Below are 23,867 nucleotides of genomic sequence, written 5' to 3'. Positions count from 1 at the left end.
ACTTCTTAAGAACAAAAACCATTTAAATGGTTGCGAAAAACTTTTAACGAAGGATTGTTCTTAGATGGTTGAGCAACATTTTCCAAAAATATGTTGGAATTTTGATGAATCGTTTGAAAATTGAAACTAAAATAATGCTCAAATATAAAGAAAGGATCAAAACAAGTCACTCAGCAGTGCTACTTTTTCAAAGAAATCGTATTGACATGCTACAATATTGGAAGTGGATATTTTCAAACTTTGAGGTACTTTCGACCCATTTCAAAAAGTATATTGAAAGATGTTAATTCATTGAAAAATCATTTATGTTGAACAACGTACTCCAAATATATATAATTGCCAACAACACAGGTTTTGTTCTAAGAATGTGACATTTTCAGAAAACATTTTTTGAGTTGTCTCTTACAAAACCCTTTAAACTGAATTAAGTTTCATTGAAAAGTCTGAGGAATTTCAAAGTCCATAAATAATCATTTTGAACTAATTTCACCCCTACGGAAGGTTAATTTTTTAATGATTTGGCAATAAATAGCCACTCCAGCCGCAATAATTTTAATTATCGCAGCGAACAATAAATATTTACTTCAATCTCAGACCGGATCCTGATATACCATTACATCGGTCATTGTATGCTAGCGATGCATAAAACGAACAGCGACTCAGCAACGTAACAACATTTAGAAAGAGGAAAGAATCATCAAAACGGAACACGTTATAGAGCAATGCAATGTTTCTCTTGCACAGTTTACGTCTGACAGCCGGAGACAGCGGTTGTTTTTTCTGCTGTTTTCGTGGCGCGGCACAGTGCTTACGGATGGAGGTGGAAGAATCCTCCGACGGGGACGAGTTTCGTTCCGTAAATGGAACGGGGAAGCGGAGGAAGACCAGCATCGGAGCCGTAGTCGGGGATGGCCCAGAGGAGAATCTTCTCAACAACAACAAGTTCAGCCCGCTGGCGGCGAACAACAACAACAACAATAACAATGGTATCCCAGCCGGGAAAGGAAGCGTCCCACCGGTTCCAGTGGTTCCAGTGACCAAGAAACCACCACCTCTGGTGGTAAAGAATATGAGCTACGCCAAGCTGAGGACTGTAATGTCGCCGTGCACAACCAAGCCAAGTTACAAGCTAACTCCGTTTGGGATCTAATTGCTGTGTTCCTCCGAGAAGCGTTTTGAGACCGCGCGGGCCCACTTGATTGCGAACAAAGTGGAGTTCTACACCCACGAGAAACGAAGCGAGCGGCAACTCCGCGTCGTCGTCCGAGGACTTCCGTCGGCTTCGCCTGAATTCGTCAAGAAGAACCTCAAGGAATCGCAAAACCTGGATACTGTGGAGGTGCACGCCATCAAGAGAAAGGGAGAGTTCGCCTCGTCAGAGGAAACCCCGTACATTGTTACGTTCCCCAAGGGGTACACCAGCCTCAAGCAGCTGAGTGAAATCAAGCGCTTGAGAAGATTTCACATCCGGTGGGAGGCTTACCGGAACAAGCGACCGAACATGACCCAGTGCAGGAACTGCTTGCAGCTGGGTCATGCAACCAGGAACTGTCACCTCAAGGGGAGGTGCAACAACTGTGGGGGTCCCCACAAGACGGACGAGTGCGAAGTCCAGGAAGCCCAGCCAAAGCGGTGTGCCAACTGCTCTGGAGCCCTCGAAGCTACGGACCGCAGCTGCCCCAAGCGTGCGGATTTCATCCAGCGGCGACAGCAGGCGTCGAAATCAAAACCGCCGGCAAGGAAGGCGGAGAAGCAGATTCCAGCAGTTCCGGCGTTCACGCCGGCGGAGTTCCCTCCGCTGCCAGGCGCAGTTCCGAACGGAAAATCGAAGGATCGCCCTCGTCCCGCAGGAAGCAGCCAAGGTGGCCCCCGAGACGGTGGAGCCACGGAGAAGGAAGCCTGGGAGGTACTCTACAGTTCGGCTGAGCTGTGGGGGATTTTCTCCGAGTACATCGGCAGGTTCAAGACCTGCAAGACCCGCTTGGACCAAGTAACTCTCGTCAGTTACATGATCTCCAAGTATGGAATTTGAGGAGTTATTTTTTTATTATTATAAATTGTTTTACTGATCCTCGGTCCCAACCTGGTCACAGCACCTAAAAGGACCTAATAAAAATAAGTTAAGAAAAAAAAATGTTTCTCTTGGGCCCTGCTGAGGGCGCCAAATTGCACCCTGTTCAATAAACTTACGAAATCACGAAAAAATGGAATCTACTTTTAGGCGATTTTAGGAGCAAACGGGAAACAAATTGATTGTAGCCGGATAAATGTCCTATGTCACAAAAGTTTTTGCATAAACATTGGACAGATATGCAAAACGGACAGGGCCAAAGAAACCGAAAAGCTACGATATCTTACATGCTGAAGGAAACATCGGTAGACAAGCTACTACAAACGAGTATAAGTCGAGCCAAAACATATATGCGCAAGCATTCTCGCGCCAGTATTTGAAGCTCAACTTTTTTTTTTTTATTCTTTGTCCTCTATCTTAACTTATACCCTAACTGGCTCAATCGGCTTTGCCATCACGGAGCCGTGTGTCTATTTATAGATTTCGAGATCTATTGTTCTTGTCCATGATGGATGATGATGATCTCCAGGGGGGTCTTCTTGGAAGAGTCTTCCTTCCTTCCTTCACGCGTTGTGGTGTGGTTGGTTGGTCATCTTCCCGTCCTGTTTGCACTCAACCACCACTATCAGGCTCGGGGGGGGAGGCTCAGGCGGGGGGAGCGGCGTGCGTGTGTGTTTTGGTAATTAATTACCGGGGTTCTGGTGCTCCCAGAGGGAGCAAGGGGGTCTAGTTGCCACCGAAAAATCGGTGACGAGGTGACCGGGCGGTATTCGATCCCTGATCGTCTGCTTGGAAGGCAGATCGCTTAACCATCAAGCTAAGTACCCGGACAGAAGCTCAAATTGGCGTCGAAAATCGATGTAGTGTGATTTTTAGGCGACATTTCCGATTAAAATTCATGCTGTATCGTATTATTTACGAAGATGAAAATGACGTCCAGCCTTAAAGTAAAACCTATACCTTTCTTTAGTAAGAAAGGCAATAGTAAGAAAGGCAAAAAGAAAATCGTTCTAAAAATTGATCGGGATTGCCGATAGATGTCAAATTTGTTTCAGATGCTCACTCATGGTCTGTACTATAAATGTGGAAAGAAATTTCGGATAAAATCAAAAATGAAAAATGTTGGTGAAGGTCACCAGGTGGGCTTTTACCTTTTGTAGGGATTTTTTTTTCTTATGGTAGGTTAATCAAACGGCTCTAACTCCAGAACCAAATTATGAATCTGGATGAAAATTGGGGTGGTTGTAGAGCTCGAAAAATGCAATTTTTGAGATAAATAAAAGATATGAAAATGAAAAAAAATTACCATATTTTCATTTGAAAACTGTGTATTTCGTTGAAAAGTCTGGCCACATCCGAAAACAGATCTCGGATTAGTTTTCAAAAAGCCGTAAGAGCCATTGCACAGTGGTCGGAAACGCAAATTTAGCAGGAATAATTTATTTCCGCTTCAGGGATGCATTTTCGAGCTTCGGTGTCTAAGAAGCATTTGTTAAAAATGAAATTCTACATCTTTTGGTCAAAACGATATTATGGTGGTCCAAAAATTTCTAATATTTTCAAAAACTATCTTCGCTTTTAGATGAGATAGAGGTATACTTTCTTCGACAGTATTGTAGTACTAGCCATTTCAAACAACTTTGTCAAAGACACCAAATCTCTATCTCTTAATCTGATCATTCTACAGCATTTTATATGAAAAGCAGTAGGGTGGCCCATCAAAAAAGTGTTTTTATTGCGTATCATTTTTGTATTATTTTTGGCAATTTTGGTGTCTTCGGGACATATTTAGAGCATAAAAATACGCGTCTTTTGAAATGTCAACGAAGTTGCTAGGTCATTTTGGTAAAAAGTTACAGCGTTTTTAAAGTTTTTAATAGGCCTTTTTCAAATGTTTGTATCTTTTCGAGGGGGACACAAAAAAATACGCTTCGCGGTGCATCTGAAAGCTCAAAACTTTTTCTTTAATATGAATATAACATCTCGAAAGGGTTTTTCTTAAACCCAAGTTACAGCGATTTAAAAATGGTCATTTTATGAGATTTTGTACCATGCTCTATGAGAAAATTTACATGAATATCGCATTAATCAGTATCAAAACTGCTCTTAGTGAGCTCAAATGCAGGTAAAATTGGTTTGTGGTCAAACGTGGTCGAACCTGGTTTTTATGGCAACTAGGGTGGTCTTAGATGACCTAGGGTGGTTCATATTCGTTCACTCTTATAAGATATGATTTTTTTTAAATTCGCATAGCAAGAAAATTAAAAAAAATAACAAAATTCAAATACTTAACCTGTTTTAAATAGTAAAGCAGCTGAGGGTATGATATCTGGTTAGGGTGGCTCAAATTAATTAGACAATAAAAAATTTAAAGATAAAAGATTTTATTCGTTAGAAAATGTATTTTAACATATTATTATTCCTCTACGTTTTGGTAAATCGTCTTTTATTTGTATTTTTTTGAAATAGGAAAATACTTTCTATGCATTTTCTTTGACAAAAGTAGTCATTTTGTATAATTAGTATGCCAATACGAGAATCCTTTTCCAATTTATATCTTTTTACCTAAAAATGCAAATAATGATAACGGTGCATTTAATCAAAAAAAAAATAGTAACAGGTTTTACAACAAAACCTGAACACTAGCCTAAAAGATGTTTCCTTACAAATATAACAAATTTTCAGAAAAAATAAGAGTTTTGGGAAATCAACTTCAATATCAATTTCTAAAGTGTGCATTTTTCCCTGAAACTATTTTAAGGGTTCAAATCATAACCTACAACCACATAGGTGGAACTCCATACAATCTGTTAGCTCAAAAAGAGGGACGATTGTTGAGTTCTGTCACTGGTATAGTGGAAATTTGTCCAGGGTTGTCACAGCCTACTCAGCATCAACCCACATTGACTGGGCAGCCCGCCGGCGGTTCGCTGGCGGACCGCCAAACCGCTCTGGCGATCCGCCAGCGTTTGATTTGGCGGACCACGGGCGACCCGCAGGCGGATAAAATTTGCAACAATTTGGCGCACGATCAATTTTTTTATCGTGACGTTGGTCCGCCAGCGACTCGCCCCGGGGTCGCCCAGGTTTGCCTTGAAATGTTTCACCCGCCGTTCATCCGCCCTACATACGCCGTTTTGTATGGTTCAACCGCCCCTATAGGATGGTCCGCCAGCGGGTCGCCCTCGATACGCCTTCCATAGAAAGTTCATCCGCCTAAAAAGCCCCAACCGCCGTGGCTCGCCCTCGACCCGCCTTTCATATACGGTTCGTCCGCCCCTGTAAGATGGTCCGCCAGTGGCTCGCCCCCGATCCGCCCCTATATAAAGTTCATCCGCCCAAAAGCCCCAACCGCCTTGGCTCGCCCTTGATGCGCCTTTCATATACGGTTCAGCCGCCCTTGTAGGTTGGTCCGCCAGCGGGTCGCCCTCGATACGCCTCCCATATAAAATTCATCCGCCCAAAAAGCCCCAACCGCTTTGGCTCGCCCTTGATGCGCCTCTCATATACGGTTCAGCCGCCCCTGTAGGTTGGTTCGCCAGCGGGTCGCCCTTGATACGCCCCCCATATAAAATTCATCCGCCCAAAAAACCCCAACCGCCTTGACTCGCCCTTGATGCGCCTCTCATATACGGTTCAGCCGCCCCTGTAGGTGGATTCGCCAGCGAGTCGCCCTTGATACGCCCCCCATATAAAATTCATCCGCCCAAAAAGCCCCAACCGCCTTGGCTCGCCCTTGATGCGCCTCTCATATACGGTTCAGCCGCCCCTGTAGGTTGGTCCGCCAGCGGGTCGCCCCTGATCCGCCCCCTATATAAAGTTCATCCGCCCAAAAAGCCCCAACCGCTTTGGCTCGCCCTTGATGCGCCTTTCATATACGGTTCAGCCGCCCCTATAGGTTGGTCCGCCAGCGGCTCGCCCCCGATCCGCCCCCTATATAAAGTTCATCCGCCCAAAATGCCCCAACCGCCTTGGCCCGCCCTCGATTCGCCATTCATACATATTTCATCAGCCCAAGCAGAATACCCGTTCAGGTTCCTTCAGGATTCTGATAGTGTTTTTTTAAGTTCATCTAAAACTGAAAAAAACACAAAGTGCCTTATATAGAAATGCAGATCTTTGTAGATTCTTGTGTGCTGAAATTTAGAAATAAAACAAAAAATATGAAAAAAAACATAATTTTCAACATAATGTTGTTCTCAATACATCTTACGTGCGTTGTTAGTTCACTGAGGTGAAATGATGAAAAAAATAAAGAAACAAAATAATATATTGATAAGCAAACTTGTTGCGAAGATTTTCCATTTCCTGCAAATAAAAATAATTCTTTAACTAATTCTTAAAAACTAAATTATTTAAAATGTTCATGTATTATTGGTACTTACATATAAACAGTCAACGTATTGAATGTTAACAATTCATACTCTAATCTAATCAAACACAAGCGCAGCTAATCCGAAGAAAGTATCCTAGTAGATTACACCCCATGCCCTTTCTTGTCATTCAATTTGATCATATATTGTATGGGGGAATGGTAGATATGAATATAAAAATAAATCTTACAGTGAAAAGATAAATACAAATAAGCAGTAATTTTAAAGATGATTCCGGGAAGCTGCAAAAACAACAACTATAATTAAACAGACAAATGCTCCAGATGGTTCCATTGCTGAAAGAAAAGGAATAGGATAAGGAAGGATATAAACATTTAAATAAATCATCTAGTGAATAGATAAATGTAGGCATTATAATTGAAGAAGATTCCCGGAAGCTGGAAGAAAGATAATTATATTTTAAAGAAAAAAATTTCAGATGGTTCCATTGCTATTTCAGTAATCGTCGTTAGTTCATGAAATTTAATCATATATGGTATGGAGGAATGGTAGAAAAAAGGACAAGGAATAGGAATGATATAAACATTCAAATAAATCAAATGAAGAATAGATAAATACATATAAGCAGTTCATTTATAAATGATCCAGGAAGCTTTAAAAAAAATTAAACACATTTTAAATGATATTGTTGCCGCTTAACTGATAATTGAAAATAATTGAAATTACTTCCTACCCACGTCCTGCATCATGCACACCTAAAAAACGTCAAACAAAACAAAGACAAAAATCGCTTCTGCATCACTAATTGCCTCCACTGCTGGCACTGAACCCGCAACCTTTGGAGTGTTAACATTCACACAAAAAAACATTAACATTAATTGAGTAAACATTGGCACAAAATCCGCTTTGTAAATGCCACCTCGATACTCTTCTAGAGGTTTCCTGGGAAAGATATACTTTTACCAAAATGTACGCCAAATTTCCATACAAACATACAAAAAAGAATAAATCAAATCATAACAACAATGAAACATATCAAATTCTAAGTATTCCAAATGATTGCACATCTGCCAACAATATTTATAAGGGGTGTCACATAAATTACACCAACAATAACGATTATTCTTGCAAAACAACCTTCAATCACTATTTCAAACGCACTTTCAACTGTTTGTTTACATAAGTAAACAATCTAAACAACACAACACTTCTCCCAACACAAAGTTAACAACGAAAATCAGTAGCCGCCGATTAAATAACAACACCCACCGAAGCTCGTTGAACACTGACTGAAATGTCAAATTCGAAATAAATTCCTTCAGAGGCAAACCGCCACGGCAATCAGCCTTTGGCTCGCCGCGGCGATTGAAAGGCGAACGATATTGAAACATTTCAGCGATCAGTTTGAACCGCCCAGGCGATGCGCTCATGGCACGCCAAGGCGGATGGAGGGCGGACGAAATTGAAAAATTTCAAATGTCAAATTTCAACCGCCCAGGCGGCCCGCCCTCGGTCCGCCAGGGCGGTTCTAGGGCGGACCACACGATCAGTAACGGCCGCCGATGCGTAACGTCCGCACTGAGTTAATGTGGGAAACAACAGTAAAATTTGAATCTATTATACCTCTTGCAAATTGACAGATCAAAACATGTATACCACTTGTATGTTGACAGAAGTTTAGAATACAGTGATCAATCGTACGGAAATATAAAGTTGAACATGAGAGTTTTCAGTGTAACTCGCACAAAAGTATCATGCGCCATTCAAGCATTCGTTCATTTAATGAAGGAATATATGTTGCTTTGGTGATGCGATTTCTTTGCTAATGATTCAATTTTTATGCTCTTCATCAACAATTAAAGCTCACTGCGAATCTCCTCCTTTTCCCGTATTCGATGTCAAAGAATTCAAGCCATGCACTACCTAAATACCTGTTTGCATTCGAATAAAAATGATGAGTTATGATATCTGAAAATGCAGTTTATAAAGCACAGTTTTTTCTGGCATTTTGGAGCAGGAAAGGTTAAAGAATCGCAAAAACAAACGACAAACACGAGAGTCGCACGAGCAGCAAAACGAAAATTCAAATCATGGAGTGCTGCGATTTTGTTTACTTGAGGCAACTTTTCAGTATACCAGATTTGAGTGGACGAGGGGTCAATGCATATTTCATGTAGTTTACGATTAAATGAAATTATCAACTAAGATTTAACTTAAAACATTAGAAGCGAAGTTGACTTTATAGCTGTCGGCCACTTTTGCTAGTACCAACCACTAGTGTCTTCCTTTTATCTACAAGGACTTCGCCGCCCTGGGCTCCTAAGTGTATGAGAGTGTTGCACGGAGCGACGGCGCCGAATACCCATATTTACACAAAGAATTTTAGAGCGCCCGCCGCGGGATTCGAACCGGCAACCTCTAGATTGTGAGTCCAGTGCGCGGTCCGATTGATCCATACGGACGGGACATTAAAAGCATTATTTAAAAAAATGATCGCAAAAGGAAAAAAAATAAATATAATAAAACTTACTAGAAATTTGAAATTTGGTTGTGAGTATTACAGTTATACATAAGACACATTCAGGCGTTGCAACGTCACAAATTTTCCACTTTTTGCGAAATATGTCTCGTATGATATTAAAACCTTTTTCAAATATAAATATGAATACAGATTTGGATTGGAAAAAGAATGTTGTACAAGTAGTGACTCTGGAAGACTTATGTTAAGTCTAACATTTCATTTGCCACATCGATCACTCCGTGACGTTGCAACGGAGTGAGAAATAAGATGCCGAACAAATGCTATTTTGCGCTACTATAAGCGTTAGATTGGGTACAGATGAAAAAGAAAATAAAGTTAGCATAAAATTATTATCAACAAATGGTAGATTAAAATAAAATAAGGATTACTCACTAGCTACATCTACTAACAATAATTGGTAGAATCTACAGAACAATGACAACATCAAGGGATGTGTACTGCCGTTCTACGCATAATTGTCCCATGTCATATTTAGACGAATTTGACATTTTTAAGTTTAGTTTGTCGTATACTTTAAGAAAAACACATAATATCTAGTAATTTGTTCTGAAACTCATCAAAAACAACACCAAGTCTGTTTGTCCCATCGTTACACTTCTACGTATAATTGTCACACCAAGTCTTCTCTGAAGTACTGCTTAGTCAACATTATGTTCTCGATGGAAATAAATGCTGTCAACATAATTAAAAATAATTTTCCACTTTTTATAATTTTATGAAATTCAAAATATTCTAACTACATGCACTATGGACGACCCGTCGATGCAAAACTGCTATAAAAACTTGTCGAAAAGTTGGAGCTCTCCACCGCTAGAGGCAGCACCGTGCATATCCCCGTTTTTGAACCTCAAGTTCCGCGGATGTGCTACAACTTTTTCAAGACGCTAAATCGATAAGAAAATGTATCATGTTTACGAATATTCACATTCCCATTTTGTATGGGCAAAATTGTATGAAGCTTTGTATGGAACAACTTATGATGCAAAATGGAACCCTTTAACACAGTTAATGCATGGAAAGTTTTATCCTTTTAAAAAAATACAAATTATGACGATTTACCAAAACGTAGAGTAATAACAATATGTTAAAATACATTTTCTAACGAATAAAATCTTTAATCATTAATCTTTTTATATTCTAATTAATTTGAGCCACCTTAATCTGATATCATATCCTCAGCTGCTTTACTATTTAAAACAGGTGATGTATTTGAATTTTGTTAAAATGTTTTTTTATTTTTCTTGCTATGCGAATTTAAAAAAAATCATATCTTATAAGAGTGAACGAATATGAACCACCCTAGGTCATCTAAGACCACCCTAGTTGCCATAAAAACCAGGTTCGACCACGTTTGTCCACAAACCAATTTTACCTGCATTTGAGCTCACTAAGAGCAGTTTTGATACTGATTAACACAAATATTACTTTTGTACTATTGGTAAACTTTTGAATAACATTCTTAGGTCCAAAACATTGTAACAAAACACCGCGACAGAAGAAATAGCAACAGATTAACACGATTCAACATTAGGGAAAATTTCAGGAGAAAACAGTACACAGTAGAATAACAACTAGTTTTTGAATTCAAACTAAAAATAAAACAGTTTTTACTTTAATGAAAATTGATAGGCACACTATAAATGGTTAGGCGCTTATACATACATCAAACCTTACGTAATGTACCACCCTCAGCCGAGTTAAAATGCGTAGCTGGAAAAGAAGGTGTGCATGCCTGGCACGAACACTCAAAGCGTGTTCTAGCGTGTTGCTCGTAATGACTCAGAGCAAGGGTGAGATGTAGGTGTAAGGGCAGTGCGTGTTCGTCGGGAACCTGGTGCATAAGATCGGTCAAGGCCCGTTCTTACACTGAAAATTGAGAATTGCGAATTGTTTCCTAGGGTAATTCAAATTCCCCCTTGAAATCAAAAATTGACACATCACAAGGACATATTCCAAATTTGAGCTCATTCTGACCACGGGTTCCTAAAAATATGGTGTCTTGAGGGAAGTTTTTCTAAAATTAATGAAAGTTCTACATCTGAGAAATGGTTAGAATCGGATAACTATTGCGTCCTCCCCGGGTAAAAAAGTGAAACAGTTGCCATTCTCCATACATTTTGACGATTTCTCCCATACAAACTTCATACGATTAGAGGGAGTGCCCCGTGGTCAGAATGAGCTCATATTTGGAATAAAGGACAGCGTTTTTTTTTAACAATAGCCAAAATCTTGGTAAACAAGCAACTTCAACCTTTTGAACACCTAGCTTTGAGTAGGAATCTTGCAGTAGAGTATACCAAAGCCATGTTGTAGAGCGCACAATCTGATTTGTAATTTTTTTTGCGACAATTCCTATGTAATTAAAAAGAATGGTTGGTAAAATACTTGCATATTTTGACAGTAATCAAACTTGAAGTAGGTCTAAGAAGATTTTTTTCTGAATTTGTAAAATGCTATGTACAGTAGGGTTACTCATCTTATTCAAAGAAATTGTCACAGAAGGATTAAAGTTTTTTTTACAAACCTCACCGGTAAAATATTTGCAAAAATCTGCAACAAAAAAGTTGTCTGCAACAAATTTCGGAAATCTTCAAATTTGCAGAGAAATCTGCAAATCTGGCTTCCCTGATCCCACCTGGATTCATTTTCGTTTTTTGGTCATATTCAAAGTTCAAATTACTGATTCCAAATTTCAAAGGTACCGACCGGGATTTGATCCCTGAACCTTCAGCTTGTGAGGCAGAAGCCGTAACCATTAAGCCACGGAACCGTTTTTTTCCATTACGGATAACGTCCATTCCGGATAATGTCCATTCCGGAAAACGTCCATTCCGGGAAATGGAATTCCGGAAATTGTCATAGAATCGTCCGGCCCACCGGATTCGGCCAGCCTTGGCGACCTTCCGAATACTTGGCTTGCCGTAGAGTTGCGCCAGCTCGTGGCTTGCAGGTCCTCCTCGAGCATCGTCCACGTCTCGTGACCGTAGAGAACAACCGGTCTTATCAGCGTTTCGTACATGGTACACTTTGTACGCCGGGAAAGATGACCTGACCGTAGGGTCTTGTGGAGTCCATAGTAGACACGACTAACAGTGATGATGCGCCTCCGAATTTCTCTGCTGCAGTTGTTGTCCGACGTAACCAACGATCCGAGGTACACAAACTCCTCCACGACCTCGAACTCGTCTCGTCGATTCCTCCTGCCAGCAGATACTTCGTCTTCGCAACATTCACCTTCAATCCAACCTTATCCGCTTCCCGCTTCAATTCGGTGTACCGAACGTTTTGTCGACAATGTCCATGTCGTCGGCATAGCAGATGAATTGGCTGGACCGGTTGATAATCGTGCCCCGCATGTTGAAGCCCGCCCGCCTCATAACACCTTCAAGCCCAATGTTGAAACAGAGGCCGGAGATACCGTCGCCTTGTCGCAGTCCCTTGTGCGACTCGATCGGGTCGGACATCGCCCCCGAAATTTTCACGCTGCACGGTGCACCGTGCCTCATCCATCGTTGATTTTACCAGTCTGATCAGCTTCCCGGGAAAGCCGTAATCGTACATAATCTTCCATAGCTCTTCGCAAACGACCGAGTCGTACGCGGCTTTGAAATCGATGAACAGGTGGCGCGTCGGAAGCTGGTACTCGCGACATTTTTGGAGGATTTGGTGTAGCAAAAAGATTTGGTCCGTCGTCGATTTCCCCTCCACGAAACCGGCTTGGTACGTCCCTACGAAATCCTTTGCTCGATCTGACAGACGACAGAAGATGATCTGAGACAGCACTTTGTAGGCCGCGTTGAGAATAGTGATGGCTCGATAGTTCTCACATTCCAACTTGTCCCCCTTCTTGTAGATCGGGCATATTACTCCCTCTTTCCACTCCTCCGGTAGCTGCTCTGTGTCCCAGACCTTGACTATCAGCCGGTGTAGACAGGCCGCCAGCTTGTCCGGGCCCATCTTGATGAGTTCAGCACCGATACCATCCTTACCCGCTGCTTTGTTGTTCTTCAGCTTCTTGATGGCATCCTTAACTTCCCTCATCGTGGGTGCTGGCTCGTCCTCGCCGTCTACCATACCGCTGACGTCGTTACTTTTGCATTAATTTATATCCTCCCTCCCCTTCACCATTCAAATTTGTTAGTTTTTCGTCTGCCAGATTTTTAATAAATACTTTGCCAGATGTTTCAAATTAAGACCTGGTAACCCTGGTGGGGACACACCACCATTCGCTCCGTCATGGCCTAGTGGTTAGCATTTTTGCTTACCAATCCAAAGGACGGGGGATCGAACCCCACCTCGAGCGACTTTGATTTTTCGTTCAATATTTATCATTTCAAATTTATGTGTTCTTAACTTTCTCGTTGGGAGCAGATGGGAATCGAACCCAGAACCATTCGCTTGCAAAGCGAACACCGTAACCAGTCAGCCACGGCCGCTTCCCTTTCTTTTATTTGCATTTTTTCGCAAAAATGTTTAAATTATTTTGAACTTCTATGGTTATGCTAACGATGTCAGAAATTCATCATAATAAGGTGTCTCATTAGGGAGCTGGGGTAAGACGGCCAGGCGGGGTAAGACGGCCACCCCACTGTTTTAATAAGTATACTAATGAATATTACTAAAATGTTCAGCAATACTGTTCCTCATGCTAAATAATGCATATGGAGTCACCTTTGCCAGAAATATTGTTTGAAATAGTATAAAAATAGCTCAAAATAAACAAATAATTTTTGAACTTGAAACTGGATGTAATTTTCATGAATTACAACTTAGGCATTTTGTTAAATAACAATATGTTTTTCTGTCTTCAAATATTTTTCATGTTAAATTGAAGTTTTCCTAGATTTTGTCCCTCGAAAAAGTTCAAAAAATGCGATGAACTGTTTACAAAAAATGTTTAAAAAAATAATTTATTTGAGGGCAAGACGGCCACCTCCTCCGGGGGTAAGGCCACCCGTAATTTGTAGATTTTATTTGATATAGGTTATATTTTTGACGGTTTTTGACTATTAAGACATATTTGTAGCCAAAGGAAAAGCATTTTCAATAAAACTATCCATTTTTAATCAAAATGCTGTTAACTACCGTTTCGACAACATTTTTTACTGTGATATAGCAAAACTCCTGAAATCCTATCAAACTTTTCATAAAAATCGCTAATTTAATATTGTTTACATAATTTTGATTTACTTATTCTAATCAAAATACACAAACTATTTTTTTTTGTATCAAATTGTGTTTGTTTTGTAGTAAAAATTCATAGTTTTTCATAAAATGTGGTCGCAATAATATGAAATTCACTGAGCCAAAATATGAAATTTTTTAAACAGCATTTTTCTTCACATTTGAAACCTGATTTTTTTCAACCAAAATAGTTATGATGTTCAGAGAACTCTGTTGAACCAACCATGTAGGTGTTTGGCTGGATTTAGCAAAGTTATTAAGTTAATTTATAGCATTGGCCGTCTTACCCCACATGGCTGGCCGTCTTACCCCGCGTATTTCATATATATACGATTTAGATTACTTTTTTAAAATTGCTGAAATGTATTGAAAATTGGTTTTTAGACCAACTAATTTATGTCATTTCTATAATGAACTAGTAGTAGAACAATATGTACGTAATTTGAGATCAAAATAATCTGTTGTGTAAATTTTATTAGACTTCTCCCTTAGGGTGGCCGTCTTACCCCCATCTCCCCTAGTTATTGAAATCGAACCCTAGTGACGAGTATGCTGGCAAACTCGGATTGCTTTTGAACCTTGTTTTGAACCTTCATTCGTGTTTGACCTTGAACACTGTTCTGTTTGAAACAGTGTTCGTCAGGATCGCCGAACAATTGTTTGAATTCGTGTTTGAAAATTTGTTCTAAACAAATGGGTTAAGCAATACATGAGCTTTAATTTAGCTTTGAAAAGTTATTTTATTGAAATTCATGAAATTTTCCAGACAAAAAAAATGTTTTAGCCGAGAAAACAGTGCAAACCGAACAATTGTTGTCACCAGAGCTCAAATCCAAAGTCACCAAAGTTTGAAACTCAACGTGAACTTGGGTTTATGTTCGAACATCCGCACAAAAGAGTTGCTGTTTGGACGCGGGTGGCAAAATTTTAACAGAAGTTCAAACAATGAACGGTTCGGCCGATGACTGGTTTTCATCAAAATTTAATTAAATTTATGTTTTTCATTTTTCATTATTTTCTGTCAAGTTGGCGGTCAATCTTATTCAATTAGACCACGCGTTCGTACAATACGCTAATACAAAAAAAAAGAGAATGGCGTGATTGTTTTTGCCATATCAAAATAAACCGGAAAGAAACAATCCATCGTAACGGAACGAGAAGTTTTTTTTACATTTCAGTTGTTTGTTTTCAAAACTTTACTAAATGCACATGGTACATAACCGCAAGGAGTTTTTAAATTTAATTTAATCGTTTTTTATTCTCTCTCATTTCAGAGCATCGCAGGAATTGAAAGGCGTTTCGGTCAGACGAGCGCCCGCCACGATGAGGTTGATCGTCAGAAGCATTGATCAATGAAATGAAAAAAAATATTACAACCAACTGATGGGTCGTTATTGATGCAGTGGCACGTTCGGAAGAATAACGTTCATGGGTGGCAGTGGCCAAGTGCGTTTTAACTGTCAGTAGAGCACAACGCACTTGTTTACCCCCTGCGCGATAAGCGACTTAGTTCGTGTTTGAAGTTACTCCGGCTGGCTGGCAAACAGTCTCTGATTGATTCGAAGGTCAACGCAAAGTAAGCAGCAACCATGTCGACAGTACTGCTTGAATCTCGCGCTTATCGGCCGTTCAAATCCAGTGAGGAGTACCTGTACGCGATGCGCGAAGATTTGGCCGAATGGCTGAATATGATGTACCCAGAACTTCGCATGACCGTGGACAACTTTATGGATCGCTTGGACACAGGAGTCGCCCTATGCAAGGTAAGAAATAAAAAATAAACAATGAAGATTTACGCGATTCGACTCAAAATATTGTTTTTATCCCCGATAAATCACGTTTATTGCAACCGTACTCGATTTTTATTTGTCATTTAATGCGTATTTTTAATAATTCTACCTATGGGACTACGAAAAATAGAATCACAAACAAAACATATATTTTCCGTATTTTTCTGTTTTATAACTTTTGAGTGATTAATTGTCTGTTAGCATACCAAATTAATATTTTCTATTACGAAAAAAATACACCCTAACCAAAAATCATGGTTTTCTGAGTTCAATCATCCCACTTATCATTAAAAAAACCCATATAAACATTTTTATGGTTGTAGCACCTGAACTCAAAAAATCGCATGAAAAGTGGAATATTAAACTCAAAAAATCATGATTTTTGGTAAGGGTGTAAGTTTTACGGCGACTCGGTTTTTAGGTTTGAAACTTTTTGCACGTGTGTCTCGTTGAAAATGTGTGTGCACTAGGGTGTAATATGGTTGTATGGAAAAAAATTAAGTTGTCCAAATTTAGCGAGCACAGCAATTTTTCAGTTCCTTTTGGGGTCCCAAACAACTCCCCAAAGTTTGGGAACGATTGGTTTAGTCCTCACTTTGCGCAAAGCGATTCAATTTTCCATATAAATTTGTATGGGAAAAACCATTTTTTTGGATTTCGATATTTATAAAATCCACGTTTCACGCTGTACTAAAACCGGATTCATATTCGGATGCTCTGGAAGGTGCTCTACAACTTTCCCGAAGAGAGTATGGTGCTAACTTGCTCCTAAAAAAAGATACAGCGTGTTCAAAACTCGTCTAAAACGTGTTTTTTGCTCGAAAATCACGTTTTAGACGAGTTTTGAGGACGCTGTATCTTCTTTCAGGGACATGCTAGCACCATACTCTTTTCGGGAAAGTTGTAGAGCACCTTTCAGAGCATCCGAATATGAATCCGGATTTAGTACAGCTTGAAACGTGGATTTTATAAATATCAAAATTCAAAAAAATGGTTTTTCCCATACAAATTTATATGGAAAATTGAATCGCTTTGCGCAAAGTGAGGACTAAACCAATCATGCCCAAACTTTGGGGAGTTGTTTAGGACCCCAAAAGGAACTGGAAAAGTGCTGTGCTGGAAAATCGATTTTAATATTACACCCTAGTGTGCACGCTGTATAACCTAATATGTCATCATCATCATGGATTTGAAGATTCTAAACCACTTTAGAGTAGTGTTGGGATAATATTCGAGCTCGACAATCAGATATATGACAACGAAGCAAACTATTTTTTCGTGATTCGATTATTCAAAGATCAGGGTATATGTACAAAGTGAAATTTTTCCGAGGCCTGCGGATAATCAAGTCTGGACTGTATTCTTATTTATCCAGAATTACGAAAATCTCATGGTTGAAAAAAAACTACCATTACAAACATGATCATTATCATGGCAAATATGTTGAAAAGGTCAAATTAGTGGTGGAGCAATACATAGTCGAAAACTCCAATTGGTTTTTTGAAGTGCATCAACAACATTAAAGCAAAAATATTGCAATAAAAGATTCGTAGGTTTTTTAAGGATTCCAGGCCATTGTTCACGCTCTTTCTACTATTTTTATTTACTACTCTTGCTATATTATTTAATGTTTCAAATTTTTTTGAAAAAAAAACATGAATAAAAAAACTTGTCGGCCTGGGTTCGATCCGAGAAGGTCCCGGTGGCATTTTTCAAGTCGAGATTTGTTTGATCACGCCTTCCGTCGAACGGGGAAGTAAATGTTGACCCCGGTCTAACCTAGAGGTTAGGTCGTTAGCTCAGTCTAGATGTAGGAGTCGTCTCCTTTGGACTCACAATCCAAAGGTCGATATTTCGAACCCCGGGCTGGGTGGAAGCTAAGGTGTAAAAAGAGGGTTGCAATTGCCTCAACAATCAAGTCTTCGAATACCTAGTTTCGAGTAGAAATCTCGCAATCGAGAACGCCAATGCAATGCTGTAGAGCGAATAATTTGATTTGATTTTGAAAAAAAACTTTTCAAGGATATGACAGAAAATTAAATTATAATTCTAAATGATGGAATAAAGTAAATTGTATAATTGAAGGAAAATTACCGTAAAGAAGCCGGGGTGACTTTGATAGGTTTGCGATTTTTCCGCAAAATGAAGTATACAATGAAAATACGTACGGAATGGTTAAGAATCATACTGACCGTGGTAGAGAAGTGTTCAAAGTATCTCAATAAGAGCTTTTCATAAAAATTTGAAAAATTTAAAAAGTTAGTTAACTATAGTTAAGAAAATGTTGATGAAAGTCATTATTTTAAACTTCTCAAAGTGTCGTGAATTTCTCAATGAACATGATTTTGAATCGGAAAACGGAATGCATTTTCGGATTCTTTGGATAATTATCCACTAGGAGAAGGTTAAATAAGTTTGTAAATAATAAATAAGATGTGTTTTTGAAACACAATTCGAAAAAATCTCCTTATAGCCAATTTCAGTTGAACAAATTTCATGTCAAATGTTAAAACTTTTGATTCGTGCTTCGAATTCAGTATAAAATGCAATATAAATCGATAATTTTATGACCAAAACTAGTTTTAACAAGTTTCAGGCAAAATTTCGACTTTTAACAATTTTACCTACAATTTATATGTATTTTGTTAAAAAAGCTAATATATCAGCTACTTTTGTGATGGTACATTTAAAGAACAAATAAAGTTTGAACATCTTAAATATGATTTTAACCAGAAAAACTATGACTATCAAAATCACCCCAGAATTTAAATTTAGAACTTTTAACGTAACTCTTTTTCTAATCACTATTGAACAAATTGTTTATACAAAATAGTGCATGGCATACCCCAATACATTTTTAAAAATAATAATCTTGAGAAAAATCTTACCTGTTGCAAAATATTCCAAAAACAAATTGAAATCCTATCAAAGTCACCCCGGTTTACGTTACCTTGGGAAAACAAAAACGTATTGCACTGAATTGAATGATATGATTTATAAATTATAGTAATGTCACCAAAAATTTACAAAGTGAAAGTACCGTAATCTGGAGTGAATCGGGACTACAGTCTGAATAGGGACAGCAGTTTTTAGAGCACTTAAAGCTTTTAAATTTGGAAATGGATGTACACATTTTGTTGGCCTAACTGAAACCAACCAGAAAAATCAAAATATTGTGCTCCAACATGGTTAGCATGGGGCAAGGTGACGGTGCAAAACATCGAGGACGAATACAACGCGCTGAACCAAGAAAGCATCCGATCCTACATTACCAACACGCAAAGCAGTCTAAAGAGCGATCCATCGAAGTTTCGGAGTTACGTGAACAGCCGGAAAAACGCCAATCGAACTCCAACAGACGTTTCGTACCGCGATTTGAACTAAACATCTCCAGCCATCGCCACCAACTTCTTCGCTGATTTCTTCAAGTCGGTGCACAGTTCTGATACAATTCCACCCCGCGACCACGAATTTGAATATGTACCAACTCACTATCTGCGGCTGCCGCTTCCGGTGCTCAACGACGAGGAAACTCTGAAGGCGCTTTCGGGAGTGGACGGAGCTAAAGGACCAGGTCCGGATGGAATTCCACCGTCGCTGATCAAAGCTTGTGCTGATTCTCTCACCGTTCCAGTTAAGAGGATTTTCGACGATTCTCTTCGAAAAGGCGTTTATCCCGCGATGTGGAAAGTGGCGTCAATCACTCCGATTCATAAGTCAGGGAGCACCAAGAAAGTCGAGAACTACCGACCGATATCGATCCTGAACTGTCTTGCCAAGGTTCTGGAGAAGATTGTGTATGATAGGCTGTACGCGATGGTGCGTCCGATCATTTAGGATGATCAGCACGGATTCATGCAGAAACATTCGACGACAACCAACTTCCTAACATGTGTACACTCAACTGTAAATGCCCTTGAATCCGATGAACAGGTTGACGCCATCTACATAGATTTCGAGAAAGCATTCGACAAGGTACCTCACGCACTCACCGTTCGAAAGCTCCGCAAGCTCGGTCTTCCTGCTTGGACTGGCTGCTTTCGTACCTGACAAATCGGAAAGCTTTTGTCAATCTTCGAATCGCTCGTTCCAGCACATTTGACATTCCCTCTGGCGTCCTACAAGGCAGCCACCTCGGCCCACTCATTTTCATTCTCTTTGTGAACGAAATATGTGCGCTTACACATTCTAACACATTGATGTACGCCGATGACCTGAAACTGTTCCGCTTAGTGAAGAACAATGTCGACTGCTGCTCGCTACAGATGGACGTCAATGCGCTCCTGTACTGGTGCGAGTCAAATGGAATGAAACGTGAAGAAGTGCAAGGTTATCTCGTTCAGTCGTTCAAGGAACCCTCTGCGATTTGACTACACGACAGGCGATGGGTGTCCTTTAGATCGTGTAAACTCTATCCGGGACCTAAGCGTGACCGTGGACCTCGCTGTGGACCGTAAATAGTAGTTTATGCAACAAGTTGCAAAAAGAGGATTTTTTCAGCACGAGTCGTACATTTATCCAACGAGGTTCACCGAGTTGGATAAATACGAAAAGTGTTGAAAAAATCAAGTTTTGCAACGAGCTCCATACAACATTTTTTGCAATTCCGAAAAATACTCATTGAGTGAAATTTTAAGTCAAATTTTCATGTATTTTGTCAATAAATCGTTTGAATCAAAAAAATGTTGAAAAGTGTTACTTTTCGAAACAAGTGCTGAAAAGTTCAACTTTTCAGCACCCATTTCAGTGCTGAAAAGTAGAACTTTTCAGCATTTATTTTGAAAAGTGTTTTTGGTACAGAAAAGTAGGCTATTTCGTTGTTCAAGAATGACAGGAAAAGTAAGTAGTTTCACGATGGAATTGCAAAAATGAAGTTTAACGAACACATCGCTTTGACAACTGGAAAGGCTTTTGCGATGCTAGGCTTCCTGAAGCGCAACCCGCCCACTTCGACGACCCATTTGCTTTGAAAGTGCTGTACGCGTCGCTGGTCAGGAGCGTCCTGGAGTATGCTGCGGTTATTTGGGCACCGTACCACGTAACGCTGGCTGCACGGATTGAACGAGTCCAACGTGCCTTCGTGAGATTTGTCTTGCGCAAGCTGCCATGGAACAACCTGCTGATCCTGCCATCGTACGAAGGACGCTGCTAGCTGTTTAGGCTGCAGTCACTTGCCGAGCGTCGGACCCTGATGCAGTGACTTTTCGTATTCGATCTGCTGCGCGGCAACATCGACTGCCGCAGCATCCGGAACAACGTACGCTTCAATGAACCGGCTCGCCAAGGACTCAGAGGGGAACGCCCCCTGCTGTGGATCCCGAGACATATATTTGACTATGGTTATAATAACCCGCTAGATGTTTGTTTCCGTCAATTTAATGAAATTTGCTCTTGTTTTGATTATGTCGTGTCCAAAACTGTGTTTAAAACAAGAATAACTTAATGTTAGTTTTTAAGGTTATACAGCCTGAGCATGTTAGACGGAGGTGGTGAAATAAACAACAAAACTGCTGTCCCAATTCGCCCCATGTGTCCCGATTGACCCCAGTTTACGGTATAGCATCTTCGTTCTCATTACAAATCTTTCTTTCCAAACCCTTTTGTTGATTTTTTCGTGAGAGGTGAGCATACGAAAACTATTTTTACACATTTAATGCATACACAATACAGGCATCAGAAATACATCGGAATGCTTTCGTAACAGAGCTCAACCCCGGAGTCTGCTAGAAATTAATTGTAGAATCTCTGTAGAAGAACGTTGTGGTTCATCAATGCGGACTAGGCTCCCTCCTCAAATGTTACCCACCACAGGGCACGATATTTATAATAAAATTAGAAATATAATGGGATAGAACGTTTGCAGGAATGCACAACAACAAACCAGCTGCATCATTCAGCTTTCCTGTTTGGTTCAGCGTGTTTTAAAATAGGCCCATCGTGCTGAAATGGAAGCATAATTTAGAGTACGAGCTTGAAATTCCGTAAGATAGGTAATTGAAAATTTTGATTCACACTTGCTCCTAATCTCATGAAACTCATGAAATCAAACAAATTGTGAATGTTTTTGTGCCTTATGAGAAAGTTTACATTCAACAATACCGGCTTTTGCAGGTCTGCGTTCTTAAAACGATGTGGGAATGAGAATGACGCATTGCAACATTAGATACGCAACAGTCATATCTAGCGCAGTTGGTGCCGTGCAAATTAAAACGCTTGCAAGCAACCACTTTTAATCAACGAGGAGCTGAGCAACCAGCCCACATGAAATGAAGCAACCGTCGCTTTGCCATGCATGCAAATCGTTTAACGTTCAACTGTAGTACAAGCTGATTCCCGGCAGAAAACTAACTGATCCGCTCAACTGTTGCATACCGTAGGGGAGATGTCTATTTTTATCAGCCAACATAATGTTGAACGATAGAGGATTACGCGGTAAATGACTTTTTCCGCATCCTCTTGATTTAAACTAAACTCTCAACCGACCAATTTCTTTTCTTTCATGTGTTTTTTTTAAGTTTATAGATTGCATTTCTCATATTTGATTAAATCGCTTTCCAATACCACAATTCTTTATTTATTTATTTACGGTATAAGCAAAATTTACACTAAACTTATGTTAACAGGTTCATTTTAATGTTAACGTTACATAGATCTTTTTCTTGGGTGCTCAGATAATATACAGCTTTTCTATATAAAGCGAATCGAATCCAGAAGTCAACGATCATCAATTGTTTCGGACTGCGTCGGGGATTTGACGATCTATCTCTGTAATTGAATTCCAAAATGCTGATGAGTCAACTTTAAAGTTGGCTGGAGTCTGCAAGGGATTCCTAAGTTGGAACTTAGTTTTAAAAAGCGAAACGGTATAGCAAAAATTAACGGCGTCGGCCCATCCACTGTTGCGTCAAATCAATCTCATATTTGGTATTTAGGCTCTGTACACTTGCAATAAATAAAATTATGTAACATCCTATTATTTATCTTCCAGAGTATCGCACGGATTGCCAACCGATACGCAATGTAGCGTTATTATTTTTGATTCATTTAAATGAAATGAAACGAAAAGGTGAAATTAAATTTGAAATTAACATTCCAACGCCCAAGGCTCCAAAAAAGTTGGAACGGTAACTTCAACTCAATGGTTTTCGGGTATAACTCAACCAATCAAGATGATTCTTCTTTCCAGTGATTTGTTAAGATGTCTAGATGATTCTAGAACTTTGCAGAACTTAACTTGATCAAATCTGTAATTTTTGCGATCAAAAACATCATTCCAACTTTTTTTTCGCGTGTAAAAAAATTCGCCAAAAATTCCGCGGAGGCAGTCATTTCGAAAAAAGGCGGAACGATGTTTTCGGTCGCAGAAATTACAGATTTGTTCAAAACAAGTTCTACAAAATTTTAGGATCATCTAGACATTCTTACAAATCACTGAAAACAAAAATCATCCAGATTGGTTGAGTAATGCCCGAGAACCAGCGAGTTGAAGTTACCGTTCCACCTTTTTTTAGAGGCTTGGGCGTCCGTGTAAGTTGGACATGCGTTGGGCGTTCCAGTGTTAAATATGTCCTTATTGAACTTTCTTACAATAATTTCATTTAATTTACATTCTAAGTTGTATGGCTTCATGCTCTTCATCTTTATTGTATTTTTCGTTTTATTATTAACTTTTTTTTACCTCCGTGTACGCACGAGAGCAAGCAGCAGTGAAGTGCAAGTGCTCAGTGCTCTATCGTTATTTTCGGATTTTTTCGCCGTAATTGATTGTGATTACCCGCGAGTTTGCTTCTTCAGCATGTCGAAGGCCGGCCGTGGCCGTGGCAGTTCGAGTGCGGCCTCGAAAAACCCGCGAAGTTCGTCTACCGGCCGTGTGCAAAAAGGTAAACAAACCAACGCCGTGTCGACCGCCATCGCGCAGGGGAGCGTGAGTGCAGAAGGAATCGACA

General features: G+C 39.8%; 1 protein-coding gene across 10 annotated transcripts in view; it reads left to right on the top strand.

Annotated features, from left to right (window-relative positions):
- The window catches only part of LOC119768736 (GAS2-like protein pickled eggs), a 79,980-nt gene that overhangs the window by 16,627 nt on the left and 39,486 nt on the right, over nucleotides 1-23,867 (top strand). For all 10 annotated transcript variants that reach the window (XM_038259621.1, XM_038259619.1, XM_038259622.1 and 7 more), the window contains one exon: nucleotides 15,406-15,894. In XM_038259621.1, the coding sequence (XP_038115549.1) occupies nucleotides 15,721-15,894 (174 nt within the window). In that variant the 5' untranslated portion in view covers nucleotides 15,406-15,720. The remainder of the gene's footprint in view (nucleotides 1-15,405; nucleotides 15,895-23,867) is intronic.

Source organism: Culex quinquefasciatus, chromosome 3, assembly GCF_015732765.1.
Source record: "Culex quinquefasciatus strain JHB chromosome 3, VPISU_Cqui_1.0_pri_paternal, whole genome shotgun sequence".
Taxonomy (NCBI): domain Eukaryota; kingdom Metazoa; phylum Arthropoda; class Insecta; order Diptera; family Culicidae; genus Culex; species Culex quinquefasciatus.
The sequence above is the reverse complement of the archived record's forward strand: the minus strand, read 5'-3'. Positions and strand labels throughout refer to the sequence as shown.